The sequence below is a fragment of the Daucus carota genome, chromosome 6 (assembly GCF_001625215.2).
Source record: "Daucus carota subsp. sativus chromosome 6, DH1 v3.0, whole genome shotgun sequence".
NCBI classification, from domain to species: Eukaryota; Viridiplantae; Streptophyta; class Magnoliopsida; order Apiales; family Apiaceae; genus Daucus; species Daucus carota.
The window spans coordinates 19,192,778-19,213,878 of record NC_030386.2 but is presented as its reverse complement, the minus strand read 5'-3'; the positions used below and the strand labels follow the sequence as shown (position 1 = coordinate 19,213,878).

Here is a 21,101-nt window from a genome sequence, read left to right as displayed (position 1 = left end):
TTAGTGGTGTATATCAATCATTAAGAATTTTATGGAAACCCAAACATCCTCGGTAACCCGATGGGGATAGAAATGACCTTACCATTTCAACAATTCTATCCTCCTAGACTGAATGATGATCCATTGTATTATTGAACCTAACACCGAAAACCAAGACTAATGATAGTTAGATCTTGATCAACATTAAATTTAAATAATCATCATTTTGAAAATTAGTTATTACCACGTCAGAAGGGATATTCCCAAAAAAGACTCCGTCCCACAACCATAGATTAGGTTTAAATCCAACGGACCTCATACCAAGCACATTACGATTAGGTCATTTTAAATCAACAACTATTATTGACATCCAAATGAAACACACACAAACACACAAAGATCCGAGTATTAATATCAAAGTCTTTGGGAGACCATTCTTTGGGATAGACATAACAGCTAATATGGTCATAATGGTTCTTATTATGAATGCACAACCTAGTACCTATAAGCCTTTTCATCCTAATTTCTATTAATATCTTTTTACTATTTATTTCTTGCCGATTACATATATGTTTACCAATTTAAATTGCGAGAATAACCTTATATACATATCATAGATGTGTAAAGTTATGCTATATAAATTGAATTGTTGATGAAATTTTTATAAGTGGTTAAGATTCTCACCCTGAATGATGATTATAAATTAAACATAAATTTTTTTTACTATACCAAACCGAGTATTATAATATAGATTTTTTCTATTGTTGGTGAAATTGAATTTTTTCACATATAAAGTATAGTAAAACACAGTATGTAAAAATCTGAATTTTTTACCAACAATAGACAAAATCAATTTATAATACTCGGTTTGGTATAGTAAAAAAAAAGTTATGATTATTTTATAATCATCATTTAGGGTTGAATATAAGGTTATTCTTACAATTTAGATTGATAAACATATATGTAATCAGCAAGAATTTTAGTAAAAAGAAAATATAATCACAACTAGTTATTGAGTATTGCCATTTTGAGTATGACAAGCAAATTACACTCAATATATATTTGGATATATATTATTATATATTTTTAATTTATTATTTTGTTAGTTGTGTCATTATATTTGATACATTCAAGTTTTAATAATATTAGTTTAATATTACCATCTACTTGTATTAATTCAAGCATACAAATACTTCTATATATAACAATTTTTTTATTTAAAAAAATCATCTAGCTAGCTAACTTTTATTATTTGGCAGGTTACAAATCTTGAATCCAAACAAATGGGAGTAGATGAGGAGGAAAACAGAGATCATATGGGTGATACAAAACCCTCTTCCTCATGTGGGTGATGCTGATTCAACAGTTATTATTAGCACTTCTGTCAGTCCTATTATTGATCTCTGCCTGAATCCTCTTGATCTTAACATGCTACCCACAGAGGAAGAAGATAATGGACAGCCCGGAGATCATGTGGCAATGCATGTGTTAGAAAATAATCATCATTCCCTTCACATTCACTCTCCTCAAGTAATATCACTCTCCTCAAATAATCATCTGGAAAGGCGTGATCTCAAGGAAAAGTTGGAGAAGGCTACCAAACAGGCAGAGAGTGTTGATGAGGCCTATGCAAAGAAGGCAATTAATGCCCAGGCTTCAGGTAAGAAGGCAATATACGAGGCTGTGGCCTCAACCACAAATTGTTTCAAGATTTGTATAGAGAACTTTGTAGTATCCTTGGGCATTAATGGTGAGGATAAATCTTTGGAGGACCATGTAAGTAAGCTTGTTAAGGCAATCCCCTTTGATGCTAGGGCCCCAGCTGATATGGCTGTTGAAGTGCCAGGGCAGGAAGGTGATGTTGGATAAAAAAGGGATGCGGCAGAGAACAACCCAGGATGTCTCAGTGTGCAACTAACCCAGGAAGATCAACAAATGTCCAATTTGCAGAGCCTGGACCATTTCGGTTGAACATGTTCTTCTTCAATAAACAAGCTTGTATGCCTTACTAATTAGCAAGACATATATGATGAATAAAATAAATTTATGCCTCCTAATTTCTCTAAGACCCATTTCTCTTGTAATTATAAGTGGTTTATCTAGTGATGAGCAATTTATAATCAATTTATAATACTCATTGCTCATCACTAGATAAACCACTTATAATTACAAGAGAAATGGGTCTTAGAGAAATTAGGAGGCATAAATTTATTTTATTCATCATATATGTCTTGCTAATTAGCAAGGCATACAAGCTTGTTTATTGAAGAAGAACATGTTCAACCGAAATGGTCCAGGCTCTGCAAATTGGACATTTGTTGATCTTCCTGGGTTAGTTGCACACTGAGACATCCTGGGTTGTTCTCTGCCGCATCCCTTTTTTATCCAACATCACCTTCCTGCCCTGGCACTTCAACAGCCATATCAGCTGGGGCCCTAGCATCAAAGGGGATTGCCTTAACAAGCTTACTTACATGGTCCTCCAAAGATTTATCCTCACCATTAATGCCCAAGGATACTACAAAGTTCTCTATACAAATCTTGAAACAATTTGTGGTTGAGGCCAAAGCCTCGTATATTGCCTTCTTACCTGAAGCCTGGGCATTAATTGCCTTCTTTGCATAGGCCTCATCAACACTCTCTGCCTGTTTGGTAGCCTTCTCCAACTTTTCCTTGAGATCACGCCTTTCCAGATGATTATTTGAGGAGAGTGATATTACTTGAGGAGAGTGAATGTGAAGGGAATGATGATTATTTTCTAACACATGCATTGCCACATGATCTCCGGGCTGTCCATTATCTTCTTCCTCTGTGGGTAGCATGTTAAGATCAAGAGGATTCAGGCAGAGATCAATAATAGGACTGACAGAAGTGCTAATAATAACTGTTGAATCAGCATCACCCACATGAGGAAGAGGGTTTTGTATCACCCATATGATCTCTGTTTTCCTCCTCATCTACTCCCATTTGTTTGGATTCAAGATTTGTAACCTGCCAAATAATAAAAGTTAGCTAGCTAGATGATTTTTTTTTTTTTTAAAATTGTTATACATAGAAGTATTTGTATGCTTGAATTAATACAAGTAGATGGTAATATTAAACCAATATTATTAAAACTTGAATGTATCAAATATAATGACACAACTAACAACATAATAAATTAAAAATATATATTAATATATATCCAAATATTATATTGAGTATAATAAAAAATATTATCGAGGGAATAACAATGATTACAAATTAGATCACAATTTTTTAAATAAAAATAAATACATATCAAAAGTAGTTCTGCTCTCTAAATGATTGTTGGACTTATTTTAGACAAACTTTACAAATTTTAACTAATTTTTCTTGATTAACAATTTCAACTAATTTTTAAAAATTCCTGACTTGCTACTTTATAAATTTGAAAAATATATGGAGTAATAAAATATTTTTCAAAATATATATCGAATATAAAACATATTAAAAATTTGGAAAGTCACCGTCAATATAAAGTATACATGATTATAGGAGAATTCCAAAACAACAATTTCAAATACAAAATAAAAACTAATATAAGGAGGGGTACATTAACATACCATATCACAACCAACAAGATGATAATTCTCCATCATCCAAACAATAGGTGTATAAATCCTGTAAAAAGTATTTGAATTTGGATAAAATAATGAATTATTGAAAGATATAAAAGAACATATTAACGGTTTGCATTGCATTATATTGAGAGATAACACTAAATAGCCATCTTGTATATGATTCAATAGCTAGGTTGATGTTGGTGCTTCTTGATGGTTATTGTTGGAGTTTCGAGTGCTCTGTAAGTAACGGCGTAGAATACACACGGGTTTTTGTATAAGCGGCGCAATTGTAGGGTAATGTAGAATACACAGGACAATATGCTATGCTTATATAGGCAGGAAACTGGGCTTTTCCATTTTTGGGCCCATGAATAACATATTATTAGAGCAACTCCAAGGGCTACACCTGTTGGGTAAAATTGCTTATGCGACAATAATATGATTATCCACTAAAAAAATGGGCTTCTTCAAGGCAGCCCAAGTATTAGGTAAATTTTTTAAAAAAGGTAATTCTGAAACTTACTTCCAATATATAGAAACTAAAAAAAGTAGTTTTTATTTTTGATATTTTTCATCCAAAAATTGCAGATTTTGAAAAATGTAGTTCTGAAACTTGCTTCTAATATATTTGAAACTAAAAAAGATAGTTTTTATTTTTGATATTTTTCATTCCAAATTCCTGAAAATTAAAAAAATAGAACAGAGCTATCTCAGACGCGCCACCTATACGCCACTCGCTTCTCCTTTATATAAGTATATTAATTTCTCAACTTCCTCTATCAATTTTGTAGAAAAATTATAATCTTATTTGTAAAACTAGAAAACTTAACAGTATATTAGTGTTTAAAAAATCGGCGATTAATCGCTAGTCGGGCGGAAAACATCTTGATTATAATTCGTTAATCGGACAAAAAAACAATGATTAAAAAATTGGTGAAAATGGTCAAAATTCGGAAAATTCGGTCGAAAATCGGTCAATTACAAAAAAAAACTATTTTTTATTTTTTATTAAAATATATCAATTTTAATTTTATAAACAATTAAAAAGTAATTAAAATTAAAAAAATATTAAAACTATTCAATTATAATTTTATCGATTATGAAAAATTATACTTTAAAATTATGCAAAATACTTAAAATTATACATTTTTTGTGTGTGCTAATATATATACATGTGTTTTTTTAATTTGTGATATGTAAATATTTTGCTATTTTGATTATATAAAATTATAAATCTATAATATATATATATATATATATATATATATATATTTAAAAAATAATACATTTGAAGGCTTTTTTATTTATGTTTTTGTAAACTGAAATTAGTTGGCCTTGACACTTGACAGCGAAGAACATAACTAGGACATCTAACAAAATTTACAACTCCGGAACAATCCTCACACATAAGTAAAAACGTATCAAAACCTTCTCCTAAAACTCTGAAGTTTTCTGTACATTCAAGAATAGTTACCCTGTAAAGCAACATTCTGTGCAAAACCTGCCAAGTGGTAGTCACGGGGTTCATCTTTTATAGCCCTGTCACCTTTAAGTCCTGCCATGTCGACTGCGGCATCAACCGGGGCCCTATTATCGTGTGGTATCTCCTCAATTAGCTCGTTTACGTAGTCCCCCAATGATCTGCCTTCACCGGTGGCCAAGTATGCAACAAAATTGCTTAAGCCACTCTTGTAACATTTCTTAGTTGAGGCTACAGCCTCGTAGATTGCCTTCTTAGCAGCGGCCTTCACATCTTCTGCCTGTTTGACAGCCATCTCCAATTTCTCCTCAAGATGACGCTTCTCACTAAAAGCTTTAAGGGCAGCCTCTTCTATTGCCCTCTTAGCATAGACTTTTTCATCTTCTGCCTTCTTGACAGTTTTCTCCAACTTCACCTCGAGATCACGCTTCTCACTTGCAGCTTTATGTAGTTCTTTCCGTACATCATCACGTTCTCTCTCAAGCTCTTTCTTCATCTCATCCCAACTGGCTTTTTGACCCTTCCACTTTCGGATTTGGCCCTGGAGGTCAATTACCTGCTTCCTCAGCTCCTCATTTTTCATCTTTGATGTCTCAAAGCCATTGCACAGCTCCGAAACAGTTGAGGCAGCCTGAAAGATACAGCATCAGAGAAGTACAACAAAAACAGATGCCAATAACATCAGTTAACAGTGGCGGATCCCAGAATTTTACCATGGGGGGCTTCATGAATATTTAAAAAAAAATTACTTAAGTTGAATCTTGCGGAAGGGGAGGGAAGCAGTGAAGCACTGAACTACTGAAGTCGAGCAGGAGCATTAAGACACGGTTAGAGATGCTCTAACTTGACCATTCTTTCAAATTCAAAATACCAAACATACTCCACATCTGTCATATTTTGACACTGAATATAATTTGGTCTTGATTCCCTAACTCCATGCTATTTCGTAACCCATATAGAATAAGAGTAATGTCCAAATAATTCACAGCAATAAAGTGCACCATGGTTATGTACATTCTAGGTCGTTATAAAGCTTCGTCCCTGAATCTCTAGTCATCAACCCAAGACTTTATTTTACGAAGTTGAAAGAAACCATCAATTAGTACTATTAATTTATCATTACATATGATGCTCCTAATTCAATGAAAAGAGCCCAAACAAGAATATGTGCTAAAGGTGATCAAGTAAAATAAGACGAAGTAGAAGTAGCACTAATACTTATTGAAAAACCACTAGTCAACGACCAACCTCAACTTCTAGAAGTACCGTCAAATCAAAGCTAACCAACAATTTTGATATATAATACATGAATATGACCACGCTGTAGGGAAGATTCGCAATAAAAGAATCTCGAACAAAGAAATAGCTTTTACAGCTCAACATGAATCATCACAAGTGCTTTCTAATCACTATACAAGTCTATTTATTGAAAAAAAACACGTTCAACAAATATGGCGGTGTCTCTGCAAATTGGACATTTGGTGATCCTCCTCAACCATTTCTTTATACATTTCATATGATATTGATGTCCACATCGAAGAGCTCCAACTAATTCCTCAGCTGCATACTCATCCTGGCATATGACACATATGTCAGGTTCACCCACATGAGGACAAGGGTTTTGTATTTCTGACTCATGGGTTTCCGTATGATCTCCGTGTTCCTCCTCCTCGACATCTTCCTCTGTGGGTAGCATGTTGAGATCAAAAGGATGCATGTTGAGATCAGGAACAGGGGGAACTGGTGTAGAGATAGTATCAGCTGCATCCCTCGCATGAGGGTTTTGCATTTCATTAGAAAGCAGCAAAACTTCTGCTTCCCTGTCACCACTTCTTCCCATTTGTTCCGGTTCATCATTTGTAACCTGGCAAACAATAAAAGTCAGCTAGGTTGATGATTATTTCCAAACCAAAGTTTGAAAAGAAGTATATATAATCTTGAACTAATACAAGTACAAAGTAATATTCTAATAATTTTAAAACATGCCTGCATCAAATATAGAGTCCGGATCCTCTGTCTCCTCTATGTGTCTCCTTATATATCCCATCTTTTTTAGAGTCCGGATCCTCTGTCTCCTCTATGTGTCTCCTTATATATCCCATCTTTTTTATTGGTCAGTTTTGTATATCCCTTCTTTTTTATTGGTCAGTTTTTTACCTTGAGCACGTGATATATAGTTTCTCTTTAATTTTTTCTCGGATAGTCTTTCACTGTTAAACTTTTTCAAATCTATATAAGGTTCTTAGAATTATTAAAATATTTTTTATATAGTACATAATCAACCAAATTCTTTTATATGACATAAATATAATATTAAAAAGTAATTTATACTATTATATATTCTATATTAAATAATTAATTAAATTTTCGAAAACATATTTTTAATATGATTAAATTAGAAAGCAAAAATATACTTTATTTATGACTAAAATTATATCAAAATATTGAAATGTTTTCTTATATAATATTTAATCTACTAAAACTAAATTTTATATAATGAATTTTTTTGTAAAGCAAATTTATTGGTATAGAAAGAAATTCACCCTACATTTTTTAGAGAAGCAACTAATACAAATTTTTTTGATAAAATATAAACTGTACATCATAGAGCTAATATTTTATGCAACAAAACAACATGACTGAGAATATAAAAATTGATGTATAAAAAGTAAAGCAAAAAAGAGATAGAGGATCACGTGGGATGTAAATAAACTGACCAATAAGAAAGAAGAGACATAGAAAGAGACACAATAAGGAGACAGAGGATCCAGACTCAGTTAAACCAAACAACTAACAAACTAACAAAAGTAAAAAATATTCTTACATTCAAATATTATATTCGGTATATTTACTTAATCTTTTAAGATAAAAGCAATACTCATACATTAGAAAAAAATAAAAATAAAAATAAATACATACCTAAAGTAGCACATCTCTTTAAATGACTTCAATTTATTTTGGTTAAGTTTTACAAACATTTACAAAAATATTTATTGCTAAATATCTTTAACTAATTTTTACATATTATTAACTTCATATTTTTTTTGAATAAATATTGAATTCATATTTTTTTAATCAGAAAAAATACATGGAATAATAAAATATTTTTTAATAATATTCCTTCATTAATTAATTATATTAAATACAAAACAATTTAATAAAAGTTATAAAACCTATTAGTTCGGCCCATTAGAATCATACATGATTACAAGAGAGTTTCAGATAACAAGTTTAAATACTAAACAAAAAACAAGTATAGGAAGATATATGTTAAAATACCTAACAATAACCAACAACATGATAATTCACTGTCATGCCTATAGTAGGTTAATAAATGGGATAAAAAGTATTTGCATCACCATAAAAAATGAATTATTGAAAGATACAAAAGAGGATATTAATGGTGTAAGTTGCATTACCTGACCAAAAGAAGGATGATTGAGTGGTAATTCTAGATAACGATAGTCTAATATCATTCCATAGCTTGGTTGACGTGGGTGGTTGTGAGACTCTTCATGTTCAAAATGGTGTTCACGGTTGGAAGTTTCCATTGATTGTAATTTTCTGAAACAAATTCAAATTTAATTGGTTTTATATATAGGTAAGCAGCGGATTTGTAGGACAATGTTGGTTTGATAGGACAATGTGTTATGATTATATAGGCTGCTAATTGGGCCTTTTCAATTTGGGCCCATGAAATTAGAAAAATAGTTTCTAAATCATGGATTGTGCTACCTTGTCCACTCTCGCTTCCGATATAAACATCCTTGCTAAGGCTCAGAGTGTTACCTATTTTTTTTGATGTAACCAGTTTTGAAATTAGCTCCTGATTAAGTAAAGGTAATATGAGTAAATTCAAGGCATCAAAGCTTGGTACAACAAATGTGGTAACAAATTATGTGTACTAGTAATTTCATAACTATTGAGATATAGTCAAAACTACGGGCCATTTTCAATTTTTAGGTAAATACCAGTATTTTTCTATATCATCCTTTGAAACAAAAAATAATCTTTTTTTCATGGTCGGTCTCCATTATTTCCCACTTCCTACCTTTTTGTCCACATTATTTTCATATTAGTCGAAATATATACTAATACTAGTATTAATAATAAATATATTAACCACTTAATTATAATTACAAGAGAAATGGGTCTTAGAGAAATTAGAAGGCATAAATTTATTTTATTTATAACATATATGGGTTGCTAATTTGTAAGGCGTACAAGTCTGTTTATTGAAGAAAAACATGTTCAACAAAAATGGTTGTGGCTCTGCAAATTGGACATTTGTTGATCCTCCTCAACAATTTCTTTATACATTTCACATCATATTCATGTCCACATAGAAGACCTCCAAGTAATTCCTCAGCTGCATCCTCGATATATCATCATGGCATATGACACATATATATATAGGTTCTTGGCTAGGACTTGTAGTTGTAGCATTTCAATCTCTTATCTGTAGATGTTGCATAATTGTTCCCTCCTCAACAATTTCTTTATACATTTCACATCATATTCATGTCCACATCGAAGACCTCCAAGTAATTCCTCAGCTGCATACTCGATATATCATCATGGCATATGACACATATATATATAGGTTCTTGGCTAGGACTTGTAGTTGTAGCATTTCAATCTCTTATCTGTAAATGTTGCATAATTGTTCCCTCTGACAATCTGCTGCTATCAACTCGTCCCATTTGCTGAAAATATGAATTATATAATCTGACAAGCTGTAGCTGTAGTTGGGGATCAAGTGCTCTTCGGGTCCTAGAGACTTCCTCCTACAAGAATTCAGAGATGAGGAAGAAAGCATATATAACAGATATAAATTTATGCCATGTGAATATTAAACATGAGTTACCTTTGGCTTGAATAGTAGCAGCTGCATCCCTCACATTAGGGTTTTGCATTTCATTAGAAAGCAGCAAAACATCTGCTTCCCTGTCATCCCTTCTTCCTATTTGTTCCCATTCAACATTTGTAACCTGGCAAACAATAAAAGTCAGCTAGCTAGATGATCATTTTTAAATGAAAGTTTAAGAAGAAGTATATATATGCTTGAATAAGTACAAGTACAAAGTAATATTTAACAGATAAGGAATATTTCAAGTTGAATATCATGAAGTAGAAGTATACTAATACTTATCTAAGAACCATTAGTTAACAAATAAGGAATACGGAGTCATTAAGTTAGGGAAAACTTTGTTATCGAAGTTGAAAGAAACCTCCAAATTACATTAGCAACGTTTTATCATTCACTACATAGGATGCACGCAATCCAGTGAAAAGAGAAAAAAATAACATCTCCACAGAAAGTTAAACAAGTAGAATAAGATCAAGTAGTAGGAGCACTAATATTTACCCATGAGAGTCCGTACTTAACATGCATGTAACCTCTCTAGAGATACCATGAAATAAAAGCAAACCCCACAACTTTTGTAATATTACATGATTGTGACCACGTACTGTGTCGTAACTATTCTCAAACAAAGAACAAGTTTTTATAGTCCACTATGAATCACATTTGATTTTCTAATCAAGGTGTTTTATATAATTATACTTGCTAACTCATTTAAGATAAAATAATTAGCACCTCCCCATAATTAAAAACTACCTGATTGGAGTTTGAGATTGAGACTGAATTTGGGCAAATTGTTAGGCAAATGTCTCATAAAAAAAGAAGAAGAGAAATATGTCATTTTGACTAGAATTATCTTCTTATAGTATGTAGGGATTAATATTGCAATATTGGTATTGTGGCATATGATGAATTCCTAACCTAAGAAATGTGATCTAGGTAGTATCTAATTAATAAATAACAAATTTTTTATTATCATGTTGAATTAACTACCAAAAATTCAAAAAGTTTCATTCTCTGGAGTTTATAAACATTGACACCAAATAAGAGTTTCTTTATGAGATGCTATGTCATCCCTAGTACCCTAACTTTCATTTCCATTATATTTATTAGAAATATTTTTTTAGGTTTCTCTCATCCCCATGACATGAGATGGTGTAACTTTTACATCATATTGATGTACAAATTATACCATGAATATTGGTATTATATCATAGATAAAAAAAATAGTATATTCGATCTTTATGAAATTATAAAACACACACACACATATATATATATATATAAAGGTAGATATTATATATAAACATTTAATTAGAAGAAACCATCTTCATTTTTCATGAGTGAAAACATAAGTTTATTGGGTTGAGAAATATACATCTCACCCAAACAATTCTACCATCATTTAGTAATAAGCATAAAATACATATAAATTATGGATATCAATATCTTAATTTATAAATAAGACCATATGAGAGCTCATCATTTGATAAGAATTTTACTTTCAAAGAGATGTAAACTCATTGCTCATCACTGAATTAATAACCACTTATCATTACAAGAGAAATGGGTGTCAGATAAATTAGGAGGCATAAATTTATTTTATTTAGCATAAATGCGTTGCTATTTGTAAGGCATACAAGCATGCTTATTGGAAAAAAACATGTTCATATGGCCGTGGCTCTGCAAATTGGACATTTGTTGATCCTCCTCAACCATTGCCTTATACATTGCACATGATATTCATGTCCACATCGAAGACCCCCAACTAGTTCCTCAGCTGCATACTCATCCTGGCATACACATATATAAGGACGTTCCGGGCTAGGACTTGTGGTTGTAGCATTACAATATCTTATTTGTAAATGTTGCATAATTGTTCCCTCCGACAATCTGCTGCTATCAACTCGTCCCATTTGCTGAAAATGGGAATTTAATAATCTGAAAAGTAGCTGTAGCTGTAGCTGGGGATCAAGTGCTCTTGGGGTCCTAGAGACTTCCTCCTGCAAGAATTGAGATGAGGAAGAAAGCATATTAGATATAAATTAATGCCATGCGAATATTAAACATGAGTTACCTTTGGCTTGAATGACAATATTGGCAAAATGATTGAGGTTCAGGCCAACTTAAAGTGGGTACTAAATCAAGAACAAAATTATAGAAAAAATTTAACAATGGAAAGAGGGAGATGAAATTACTTGAGGAGAGTGAATGTGAAGGGAAGGATGATTATTCTGGAAGACATGCATTGCCCGATGATCTCTGGGTTGCCCATTCTCTTCTTCTTGTGTGGGTGGCATGTTAAGATCAAGAGGATAGAGGTTGAGATCAATAATAGGGCTGACCCAAGTGGAAATACTAACGGCTGCATTAGCTTCACCCACATGAGGACGAGGGTTTTGTATTTCTGACTCATGGGTTGCCATATGATGATCTCTGTCTTCCTCCTCCAATTCCTCCTCTGTCGAAGGTGGCATGTTGAGATCAAGAGGAAGCATGTTGAGATCAGGAACAGTGGGAATCCGTGTAGAGATTAGGGGTGAACATGGGTTGGGTTGGGCGGGTTTTTGGAAAAAAACGACCCAACTCAATTAGTTCGGGTTAATAAAAACTTAACCCGTTAACTGAAAATTTTTTATCTAACCCAACCCTACCCAACCCAATTAATTCGGGTTGGGTCGAATTGGTTTGGGTTAAACTTGCGAAAATTATAATAAATAAGATTTAGTCATTCATCGCGATAGGAAAAAAAAAAAACTCACTCGCACACCGGTAGCTAGTAACAGTCGGCATACATATTTATAGTTACTCAGTTTCTATGAATCATTCACCAATATCAGTCGATGCGTAAGTTTTTGATCGAAGAGGGAAGCCTATTACATTGGTGAAACATTTAAACAATGGTGAAATAATAGGAAATTGTTGTATACACACTCAGTTATGAACTCTTATTTATAATGTGTATATCAGTTCATTAACAAATCATTAATCATGTTCAAATTCCAAAAGTCATCATTTACATTTTATAGTTATCAAAATACTTAAAATTATTCATATTGTTGTTGTAAATGTATAGACACACCCTAGATAAATCAAATTAGGTTAAAGATTGATTGAGATAAACTAAAAAATGTAAAATAGGTATGTAAATATTATATATATGTATATATAGATATACATATACATATATACATATATACATATACATACATACATATATATATATATATAGGCTCATGATCAAATAGAAACCAATTTTAAAATAAAAACTAGAAACCAATACAAGTTAGTGATATTCTCAGTACAATTTAGTGATTATCTCTTTAGGATTTAGTGATCTGTGCTGCAGAAATTAGTGAAAACTCAATCTCCAGATATTAACCAGCTTAGAATCTCCAGATCTGTTCATGTTTTCGATTCAGATGGTGGTGATAGTGGTGGAGATGGTGGAGGTGAAGGTGGAGATGGAGGAAAGATGATTGTAGCGGAGGTTTGGGCGGCTTGAAGTAGGGGTTGGAGCGTTGCCGGAATAGTGGCGGCTCCGCCTTTGAAGTTGAGTCGAGGTGGAGAAAGAAGTATGAACGGATCTGAAGGAGGTTGAAGCGGCGATTAAGATGGGCCTGGTGAAGATGGAGGTGTGGAGGTTGTGTTGTTAAAGAAATAATGGAGGTGGAGGTGGAGATGGAGATGGAGGTGGTGGTTATGGAGGGGGTGGGCGGCATAGAGGTGGTAGTGGTTATGAAGGAGGCGACGACGGAGGTGGTGGTAGTGGAGGTGGGTTTGGTGAAGATGGAGGTGGAGATGGGGTTGTTTAAAAATTTAGTGGTATTTGCTTTAGGATTTAGTGATATTTCAGTTTGGTTTTTAGTTTCTAGGATAAGGAGGTTTCTATTGGAGTAAAACTCTATATATATATATAATCGGGTTGGGTTGGGTTAGTTCAGGGTTAAAATCTGTAAAACCCTGACCCAACCCAACTTAATCGGGTTTTTTAAAAATTAATCCATTTATTTTTCGGTTTTGAACGGGTCGGGTTAATCGGCCTAAAAAAGGATCGGTTTGGGTTGGGTTAGCGGGTTGAACGGGTTTATGTTCACCCCTAGTAGAGATAGCAGCTGCTGCTTCCCTCAGATTAGGGTTTTGCATTTCATTAGAAAGCAGCAAAACTTCTGCTTCCCTGTCATCACTTCTTCCCATTTGTTCTGGTTCATCATTTGTAACCTGACAAACAATAAAAATCAGCTAGCTAGATGATTATTTTGAAATGAAAGTGTGAAAAGAAGTGTACAGATGCTTGAATTAAGACAAGTACAAAGTAATAAAGAATTTTAAAACATGAGCCAAACAAGTAACAAACTAGGTAAATTAAATATTCTTATATGCAAATATTATATTAAGTATATTTACTTAATCTTTTAAGGTAAAAACAATACTTATACATTAGAAAAGATAAAAATAAAAATAAATACATATCGAAAGTAACTCATATCTTTAAATGACTTCAATTTATTTATATTAATTTTACAGATGTTTAAAAAAATTATTTCTAAACATATCAACTAACTTTTATATATTATTGACTTCATATTTTAAAAATTAGAAAAACACATGGAGTAATTATATATTCTTTGTAAATATTCTTTCATTAATTATAAATAGATAATATTATTTCATTAATTAAATTAAATATAAGACATTTTAATAGAAATTATAAAGCCTATTAGTTTGGCTCATAAGAATCATACATAATTAAAAGAGTTTCAAAATAACAAGTACAAATACTAAACAAAAAACAATTATAAAGAGGATAATTCACCGTCATGCCTATAATAGTTGTTTAAAGAGGGGATGAAGAGTATTTGCATCATGTTATAAATAATGAATTATTGAAAGACACAAAAGAGGATATTAGTGGTGTAAGTTGGATTACCTGACCAATAGAAGGATGATTGAGTGATAATTCTGAATAACCATCCTCTAATATCATTTGATAGCTTGATTGACCTAGGTGATTGCTAGACTCTTCAACCAATAGTTGGTGCCCATTGTTGGAAGTTTCCATTGATTTGTAATTTCTTGAACCAAATTTAACTTGTTTTATATATAGGCGGCGGATTTGTATCTTGTAGGACAAAGTGGGTTTGATAGCTAGGGTAATGTGTTATGATTATATAGGCTGCGGATTTGTGGCTTGTAGGACAATGCGGATTTGATAGGGTAATGTGTTATGATTATATAGGCGGCTAATTGGGCTTTTTCAATTTGGGCTCATGAAATTAAAAAGATAGTTTATAAATCTTTGGTTGGGCTACCTTGTCCACTCACGCTTCCACCACTAACTAAACAAGAGTATATAACTGGTAAATTTAAAGACAGAAGAATTAAAATATCATGATCCACTTGGAAGATATTCCACACATTTTCAAGCAGTAGGAGTGCTCTCTACGAAAGCAATTCTGCCAATTTTGTGTAATACACGGCTATCGCTAGCAATATCATGAATAAGATGACCCACAAGCTTAATCCTGCAGTTGACCAGAAGTAGATAATTAACAAATCATTTCAAAATAAGCCAACTGTATAAACACATTTTATATGCTTCTGACATATATATTTGCTTTTCGTCTCACATTTATTTTAACGTGCAGCTGCGCTTAAAGTCTTAAATCTACAAGTTAATGGTACCAGTGGCATATAAAAATGGTTCACAAGGCTATACTTTCTAAACTCAGTTCTAATAATTTGAAGGAAACTAGCATTTAGCTCTGCTTATAGTTTGTTTTTTGGACAGGTACTTGCACATGTATATATTGTTGGAAGTTTGTCATTTTGAGCACCAATTTGAGTGAGGCTCGGCCACGTGCTCGTGGCGGCTTATGCTTGGATTATGTTCTCCTCCGAGAGAGCTTTCCAATGCATGTTTATTTACTCAAAACGACTAAGGAATGGATGAGTTATGATGATCCAAAGTTGCTTCCTTGGTAGTGGAAATTTGGAGAGAAAAAACTTGTGTCCCACATTGATTCTATAAAGAGCCTTTAAAGGCTTTATATAGTAGAACACTCTTGTAGTGTTTAACTTGTGTTAGTATGTTATGCTCCACCACCTACGTGCGCGCAGGGGGGTGCAAATTGTGGGATTTCGAGGGGAGTTTCGTGGCTTCGCAAGCCTCGGGCTTTTCCGCGTGCAAATTGTGGGATTTCGAGGGGAGTTTCGTGGCTTCGCAGGGGGTGCAAATTGTGGGATTTCGAGGGGAGTTTCGTGGCTTCGCAAGCCTCGGGCTTTTCCGCGTGTGCACAAGTCTTAATTAATTAAACGCGTTTTAATTAATTGTGAAGCGTAGCGCACAAGTCTTGCATTGTCTATATATACTCATTATAGATTAGGGTTTATACATACGAAAACATTAATTAATTGTGAAGCGTAGCGCACAAGTCTTGCATTGTCTATATATACTCATTATAGATTAGGGTTTATACATACGAAAACATTAATTAATTGTGAAGCGTAGCGCACAAGTCTTGCATTGTCTATATATACTCATTATAGATTAGGGTTTATACATACGAAAACATACAGCCTCTCGCATCCAAAACCCTAGCCGCGTCGGTGATAGTTCTCAGTCTTGTTCTTGTTCGTCGAAGGTGCTTACTGCATCGTTCAATCCGTTTTATACTGGGAGGCGATCGTTCATCACACACGGTGAGGGCGAAATACGCTTTAAGGAGACAGTTACGCACTGGACTCGGATTTCCGTTCATATATCCTTCGTTCTGTTTTGTCTCCTTACGCCTACTGTTTTGTCACACACACACAAACGCACGTATTGTATTGTTGGTTTTTTGCACAGATTGTATAACATATATTACTATAGCAAATTTCATTTCTAAATACTTGCAAATATTATACTACAGCTAGTCGACAACCAACTTGTCAAGGAATACATACCTCTTTCCTTCTTATCTTCAACTAGTGTCACTCTTGCACTTGAATCAAAAGATGTTGACAAAAGAGCCCTGTAAACAAAATCAAATGGTTTTAACAATTAATCAAACTTCTCAAGTGCAGGTGCATATTTTTTAAAATATTTATTTAAAGAGGCACACAAATTTGTACAAGAACCTTGAATCATGTGAAAACATCAGGGATGTAACTATGCCAAGATGAGTTTTCTTAACTGCTGTATGTAACCGCATACTGGAAGAATGTAAAACTAATATGTCGCCTTCAATTGTCCCACTGCAAGTTGAACAATCACCATACAGAAAGAAACAAAAGGAAATGTTAATTTGTTAACCCAAATGAGTTCGTCAAGTGCAACTTTGTGTTTTATTGTTATTGTTTTTTACTAAAATAGAAAATAACACTAAATTAGTGGGGCAATAGCTCATTATCTAGAGAAAAAAAAAATCATGAAATATGACCACCACATATATATCCCCGATAAAAGATTTTACAGCACATACTTGTTCCTTCAGACCAGTTTCTATAAATCATGCTTACTAGAGGACTGCATAGGAGATTAACACACACACACAGACACACAGAAAAGACGAGCAATCTTTCATTCTCCCGTGACCTATCATTTAAGAGCAAAATATCGTGATCCTAAACACGGTCACTTAAGCCATCGTAAGCTTATTCTCTATTATTATAGAAGTTCCAGCTTAAGTAAATAACAGATAGACATTGAAAAAACATGATACATGGTTACTGTCATCAGTTTGTCAGCTTATCTAAGTGTAAAAATAGTCAAAATTTTCAAGTGTATCCACCGGATTCTCTGCATATATGATGACATACAGATACCTAAAACAGCTAACCAATCTGACTTCCACACTAAAAAAACCTTGAACAAGTTATCAAATGTCCTTCATGCAAAAAACAAGGAGTTCTTAAACAGCTAGGTATTTTCCGTCGGCTGAAACATTAAAGGCATTTATCGAGTCACGGGTTATATGCTTCGAGCTGATCAGCGTCCATGATGTGGTGTTCCACTTCATAATACTTCCACCACTAACTAAACAAGAGTATATAACTGGTGAATTATGCTTGTATTAGGTACATAATAAAGAAATCACTATATATGTACATATAGATAAATCATTTTATATTTTGTAGAGAAAGAAAAATGTTTCCCCACCCTTTAAAATAAAATGACATAGATAAGGTGTCCCCGTTGATTCTGCTCAAGCATAACACAAACCATTTACAAGTAAAACCATGTGGGCAAAAAAATATACCATTTGCCCACAAGAAGCCATTTTAATTTATAATTGTGAAAAAAGCACTTAAGCCCACAGGCCACAGCCCACCGAAATGTGGGTTTCTGCTTCAAATTGTAAGAGCCAGGCCTTTCCAGACCGCTTAAGGACTAACAAGAGCAAAACACTTAGCATTTTTTACCAGAAGTGATGCAGGACTAATTAATAAATGGAGAGTTATCTTAGTTACAGATAATTAATCTTTATAAAAAAAATATAAATTACAAAAAATTTTAGATCCATTTTACGCATCAAGAAGGAGCTTAATTGACTATTTTAATCATGGGCATGAATTTTTCTCAACAAAAAGAAAGAAAGTACCATCTACAAGAAAGATGTAAGAATCTTTACGAAGATGAGGATGTTTGATGAATAAAGTCTAGTAACTAAGTTTATGCTGTTATTATGACAATGGTTGTGTATTCTTGACTACATACAACTTATACTTGTTTGTCTTAGACAATGGATCGTAGCTGCTTTCTTTGTTCGAATTCCTATTACGGCCTTTCCGTTTCAATGTATCCCAACTAAGTAGCAACAAGTTCCTTGGTACCAAAATGATTACTATATTTAGTAATGGATTTCTAGTCAGTCAAGGAAACTTCAAGTTCCCTGGTTTCTGTAGTAACGCAAAAACAACGAAATTTAGTTACCTAGGTCCCCATGATCACCACAAGTTACATACTTAATTGTATATTTAGATAATCCAGTTACCAAAATTAACTATATAACTTCTATTTACACTGAAGTGAACCACACACTGACACACAAATAAATAACTGACAAACTCCTAAGTTATTGAATTACCCAAGGAACTGCAAAGTTGATGAAACAAACTAGGCCGAAAATGTATACTTATTTTATATAATGCACTTCTTCTTCACTTAAGCTCTAAGCTGTAGAAACCCCGTGCACTTTTCACTTTTAACAACGGGATTGATGTCAAGCATAAATTTCTCTTTGATACCAGAAGAAACTAAAGTGGAAACAAGGCTGACTTCAAATTCAGATTACTAAATATACTGTAATATATATATATATATACAAACACACACACACACACACACACCACACACATACATATATATGTTAAATACAAAATTAGCATGTGTAGAAAATCCCGAGTATATTACTACGGTATGATGTGAATCTTGATTATACATCTTAAGATTTGTTTGACTTCCAACAATTCATTACAAGGATATATCTATCATCTGTACCATCTTTGAATGTCAATCAGATTTTGACATTGATTAGGGACTACTCTTACTATTACATGATCTCATACAGGTAGGGAAGCCCATTAAAAATAATACAGCTACTTTTTTGCTAGTCATATTTTCCACCAACATTCCACCCAAATGAGCACAAGGTGACCAAACAATGTTAACAATATTGAACTAAATATAAGTAAAAGTCCACTAGAAAGAACCTGACAAAAAAGGCATAATAACATGAGTTCTGTTCCTTCTGGACATGGTACGAAGAAGTACGAAGAAGTCCACTAAGTGATATTTACCTTGCATTGCAGTGACATATAGAACTTGATGGTTCTGAATACTATGTGAGAATCTGCAGAAGCCAAATCGCTCATCCTGTTGAAAAAATAAATCAAGTATATGAGCAAAGCTGGTAAGAGAAAATTACAGGAATATAGAGAACTTAGGAATATATTCTGACAGATAAATACACACGCCTAGACATTCAGTGTGTTAAAACGAACTAATGAAGTGTAATACATTTATATCACATGAAATGATAACAGTCCAATTCACTGACCAGTATTTACCAGTAAATTTCACAGCACGGTAGTAGATTATGTTCATATTAAAATTTAGGAACTACCAAGCACTATATACTGCCAAGGTCGGCAAAATCTATATGTAAGCCAGATATCTAGTGGATAGGAAGCCATCAGACATGCAAAGTCAAGGAATCTGCTTCCTCAGTTAGTGTACTTTACATTTTTCCATCTGGCAAATAGTAAATACTATCAACAATTCAATGTAGTGTCTAACCTTTACTTTCTGCAAAGCAGCTACAGGTGTTGATGATGCAATATCCCAAATCCTACCAGGCCCACTACATCCGACAGAAGCTAGAAATTTTCATTGACAAGACTAGAAGCTGACTAACCTATTTCTCATTCAACAAAATTTGACACCGTTTGCGGAAGAATACATCGACCATGATTGACATAGTGAGCACAAGTCGATAAAGCAAACACATACTGACAACTAGAATTAGTGTGCGCGTTTCTCTCCTTCCTCTGGCGCAAGCTTCTTCCTTTTCGTAACATAATGTTTGACAATCTCAAGCGATGCTTCACAACTCTGCTGAGATAGTTTACCTCACACCTTGTACATCGGGGCGGACTACTTAGTGGTGTTTATCAATCATTGAGAATTTTATGGAAACCCAAACATCCTCGGTAGCCCGATGGGGATAGAAATGATCTTACCATTTCAACAATTCTATCCTCCTAGACTGAATGACGATCCATTGTATTATCGACCCTAACACCGAAACCATGAATACTGATGATAGTTAGATCTTGATGAACATTAAATTTAAATAATCATCATTCTGAAAATTAGTAATTCCCGCGTCGAAGGGATATTCCCGAAAAAGACTCCCTCCCACAACCATAGATTAGGTTTAAATCCAACGGACCCCATTACATCTAACCAATCACATTACAGTTAGGTCATTATAAATCAACAACTATTACTGACATCCAAATGAAACACACACAAACACACAAAGATCGGAGTATTAATATCAAAGTCTTTGGGAGAGCATTGACATAACAGCTAATATCGTCATAATGGTTCTTATGATGAATGCACAACCTAGTACCTATAAGCCTTTTCATCCTTCCTATGAAGAGGTAAATTCTTTATACACTATTTGAATGATTTGTGTATATA

General features: G+C 33.4%; 1 protein-coding gene across 2 annotated transcripts; it reads right to left on the bottom strand.

The window, feature by feature from the left end:
* Window positions 1–14,826: 14,826 nt before the first annotated feature.
* On the bottom strand, window positions 14,827–20,282 carry LOC108226412 (SEC12-like protein 2). 2 transcript variants are annotated; one of them, XM_064079087.1, is made up of 5 exons: window positions 20,190–20,282; window positions 19,691–19,766; window positions 17,030–17,146; window positions 16,856–16,923; window positions 14,827–15,432 (listed from the first exon to the last, which is right to left on the bottom strand). In XM_064079087.1, the coding sequence occupies exons 3-5, from the start codon at window positions 17,101–17,103 to the stop codon at window positions 15,350–15,352; spliced, it is 225 nt and encodes a 74-aa protein (XP_063935157.1). In that variant the 5' UTR covers window positions 17,104–17,146; window positions 19,691–19,766; window positions 20,190–20,282; the 3' UTR covers window positions 14,827–15,349. The 2 variants fall into 2 exon arrangements, 1 of the variants encoding a protein (XP_063935157.1); XR_010284257.1 differs by lacking the exon at window positions 14,827–15,432 and adding an exon at window positions 16,463–16,702.
* Window positions 20,283–21,101: the final 819 nt, after the last annotated feature.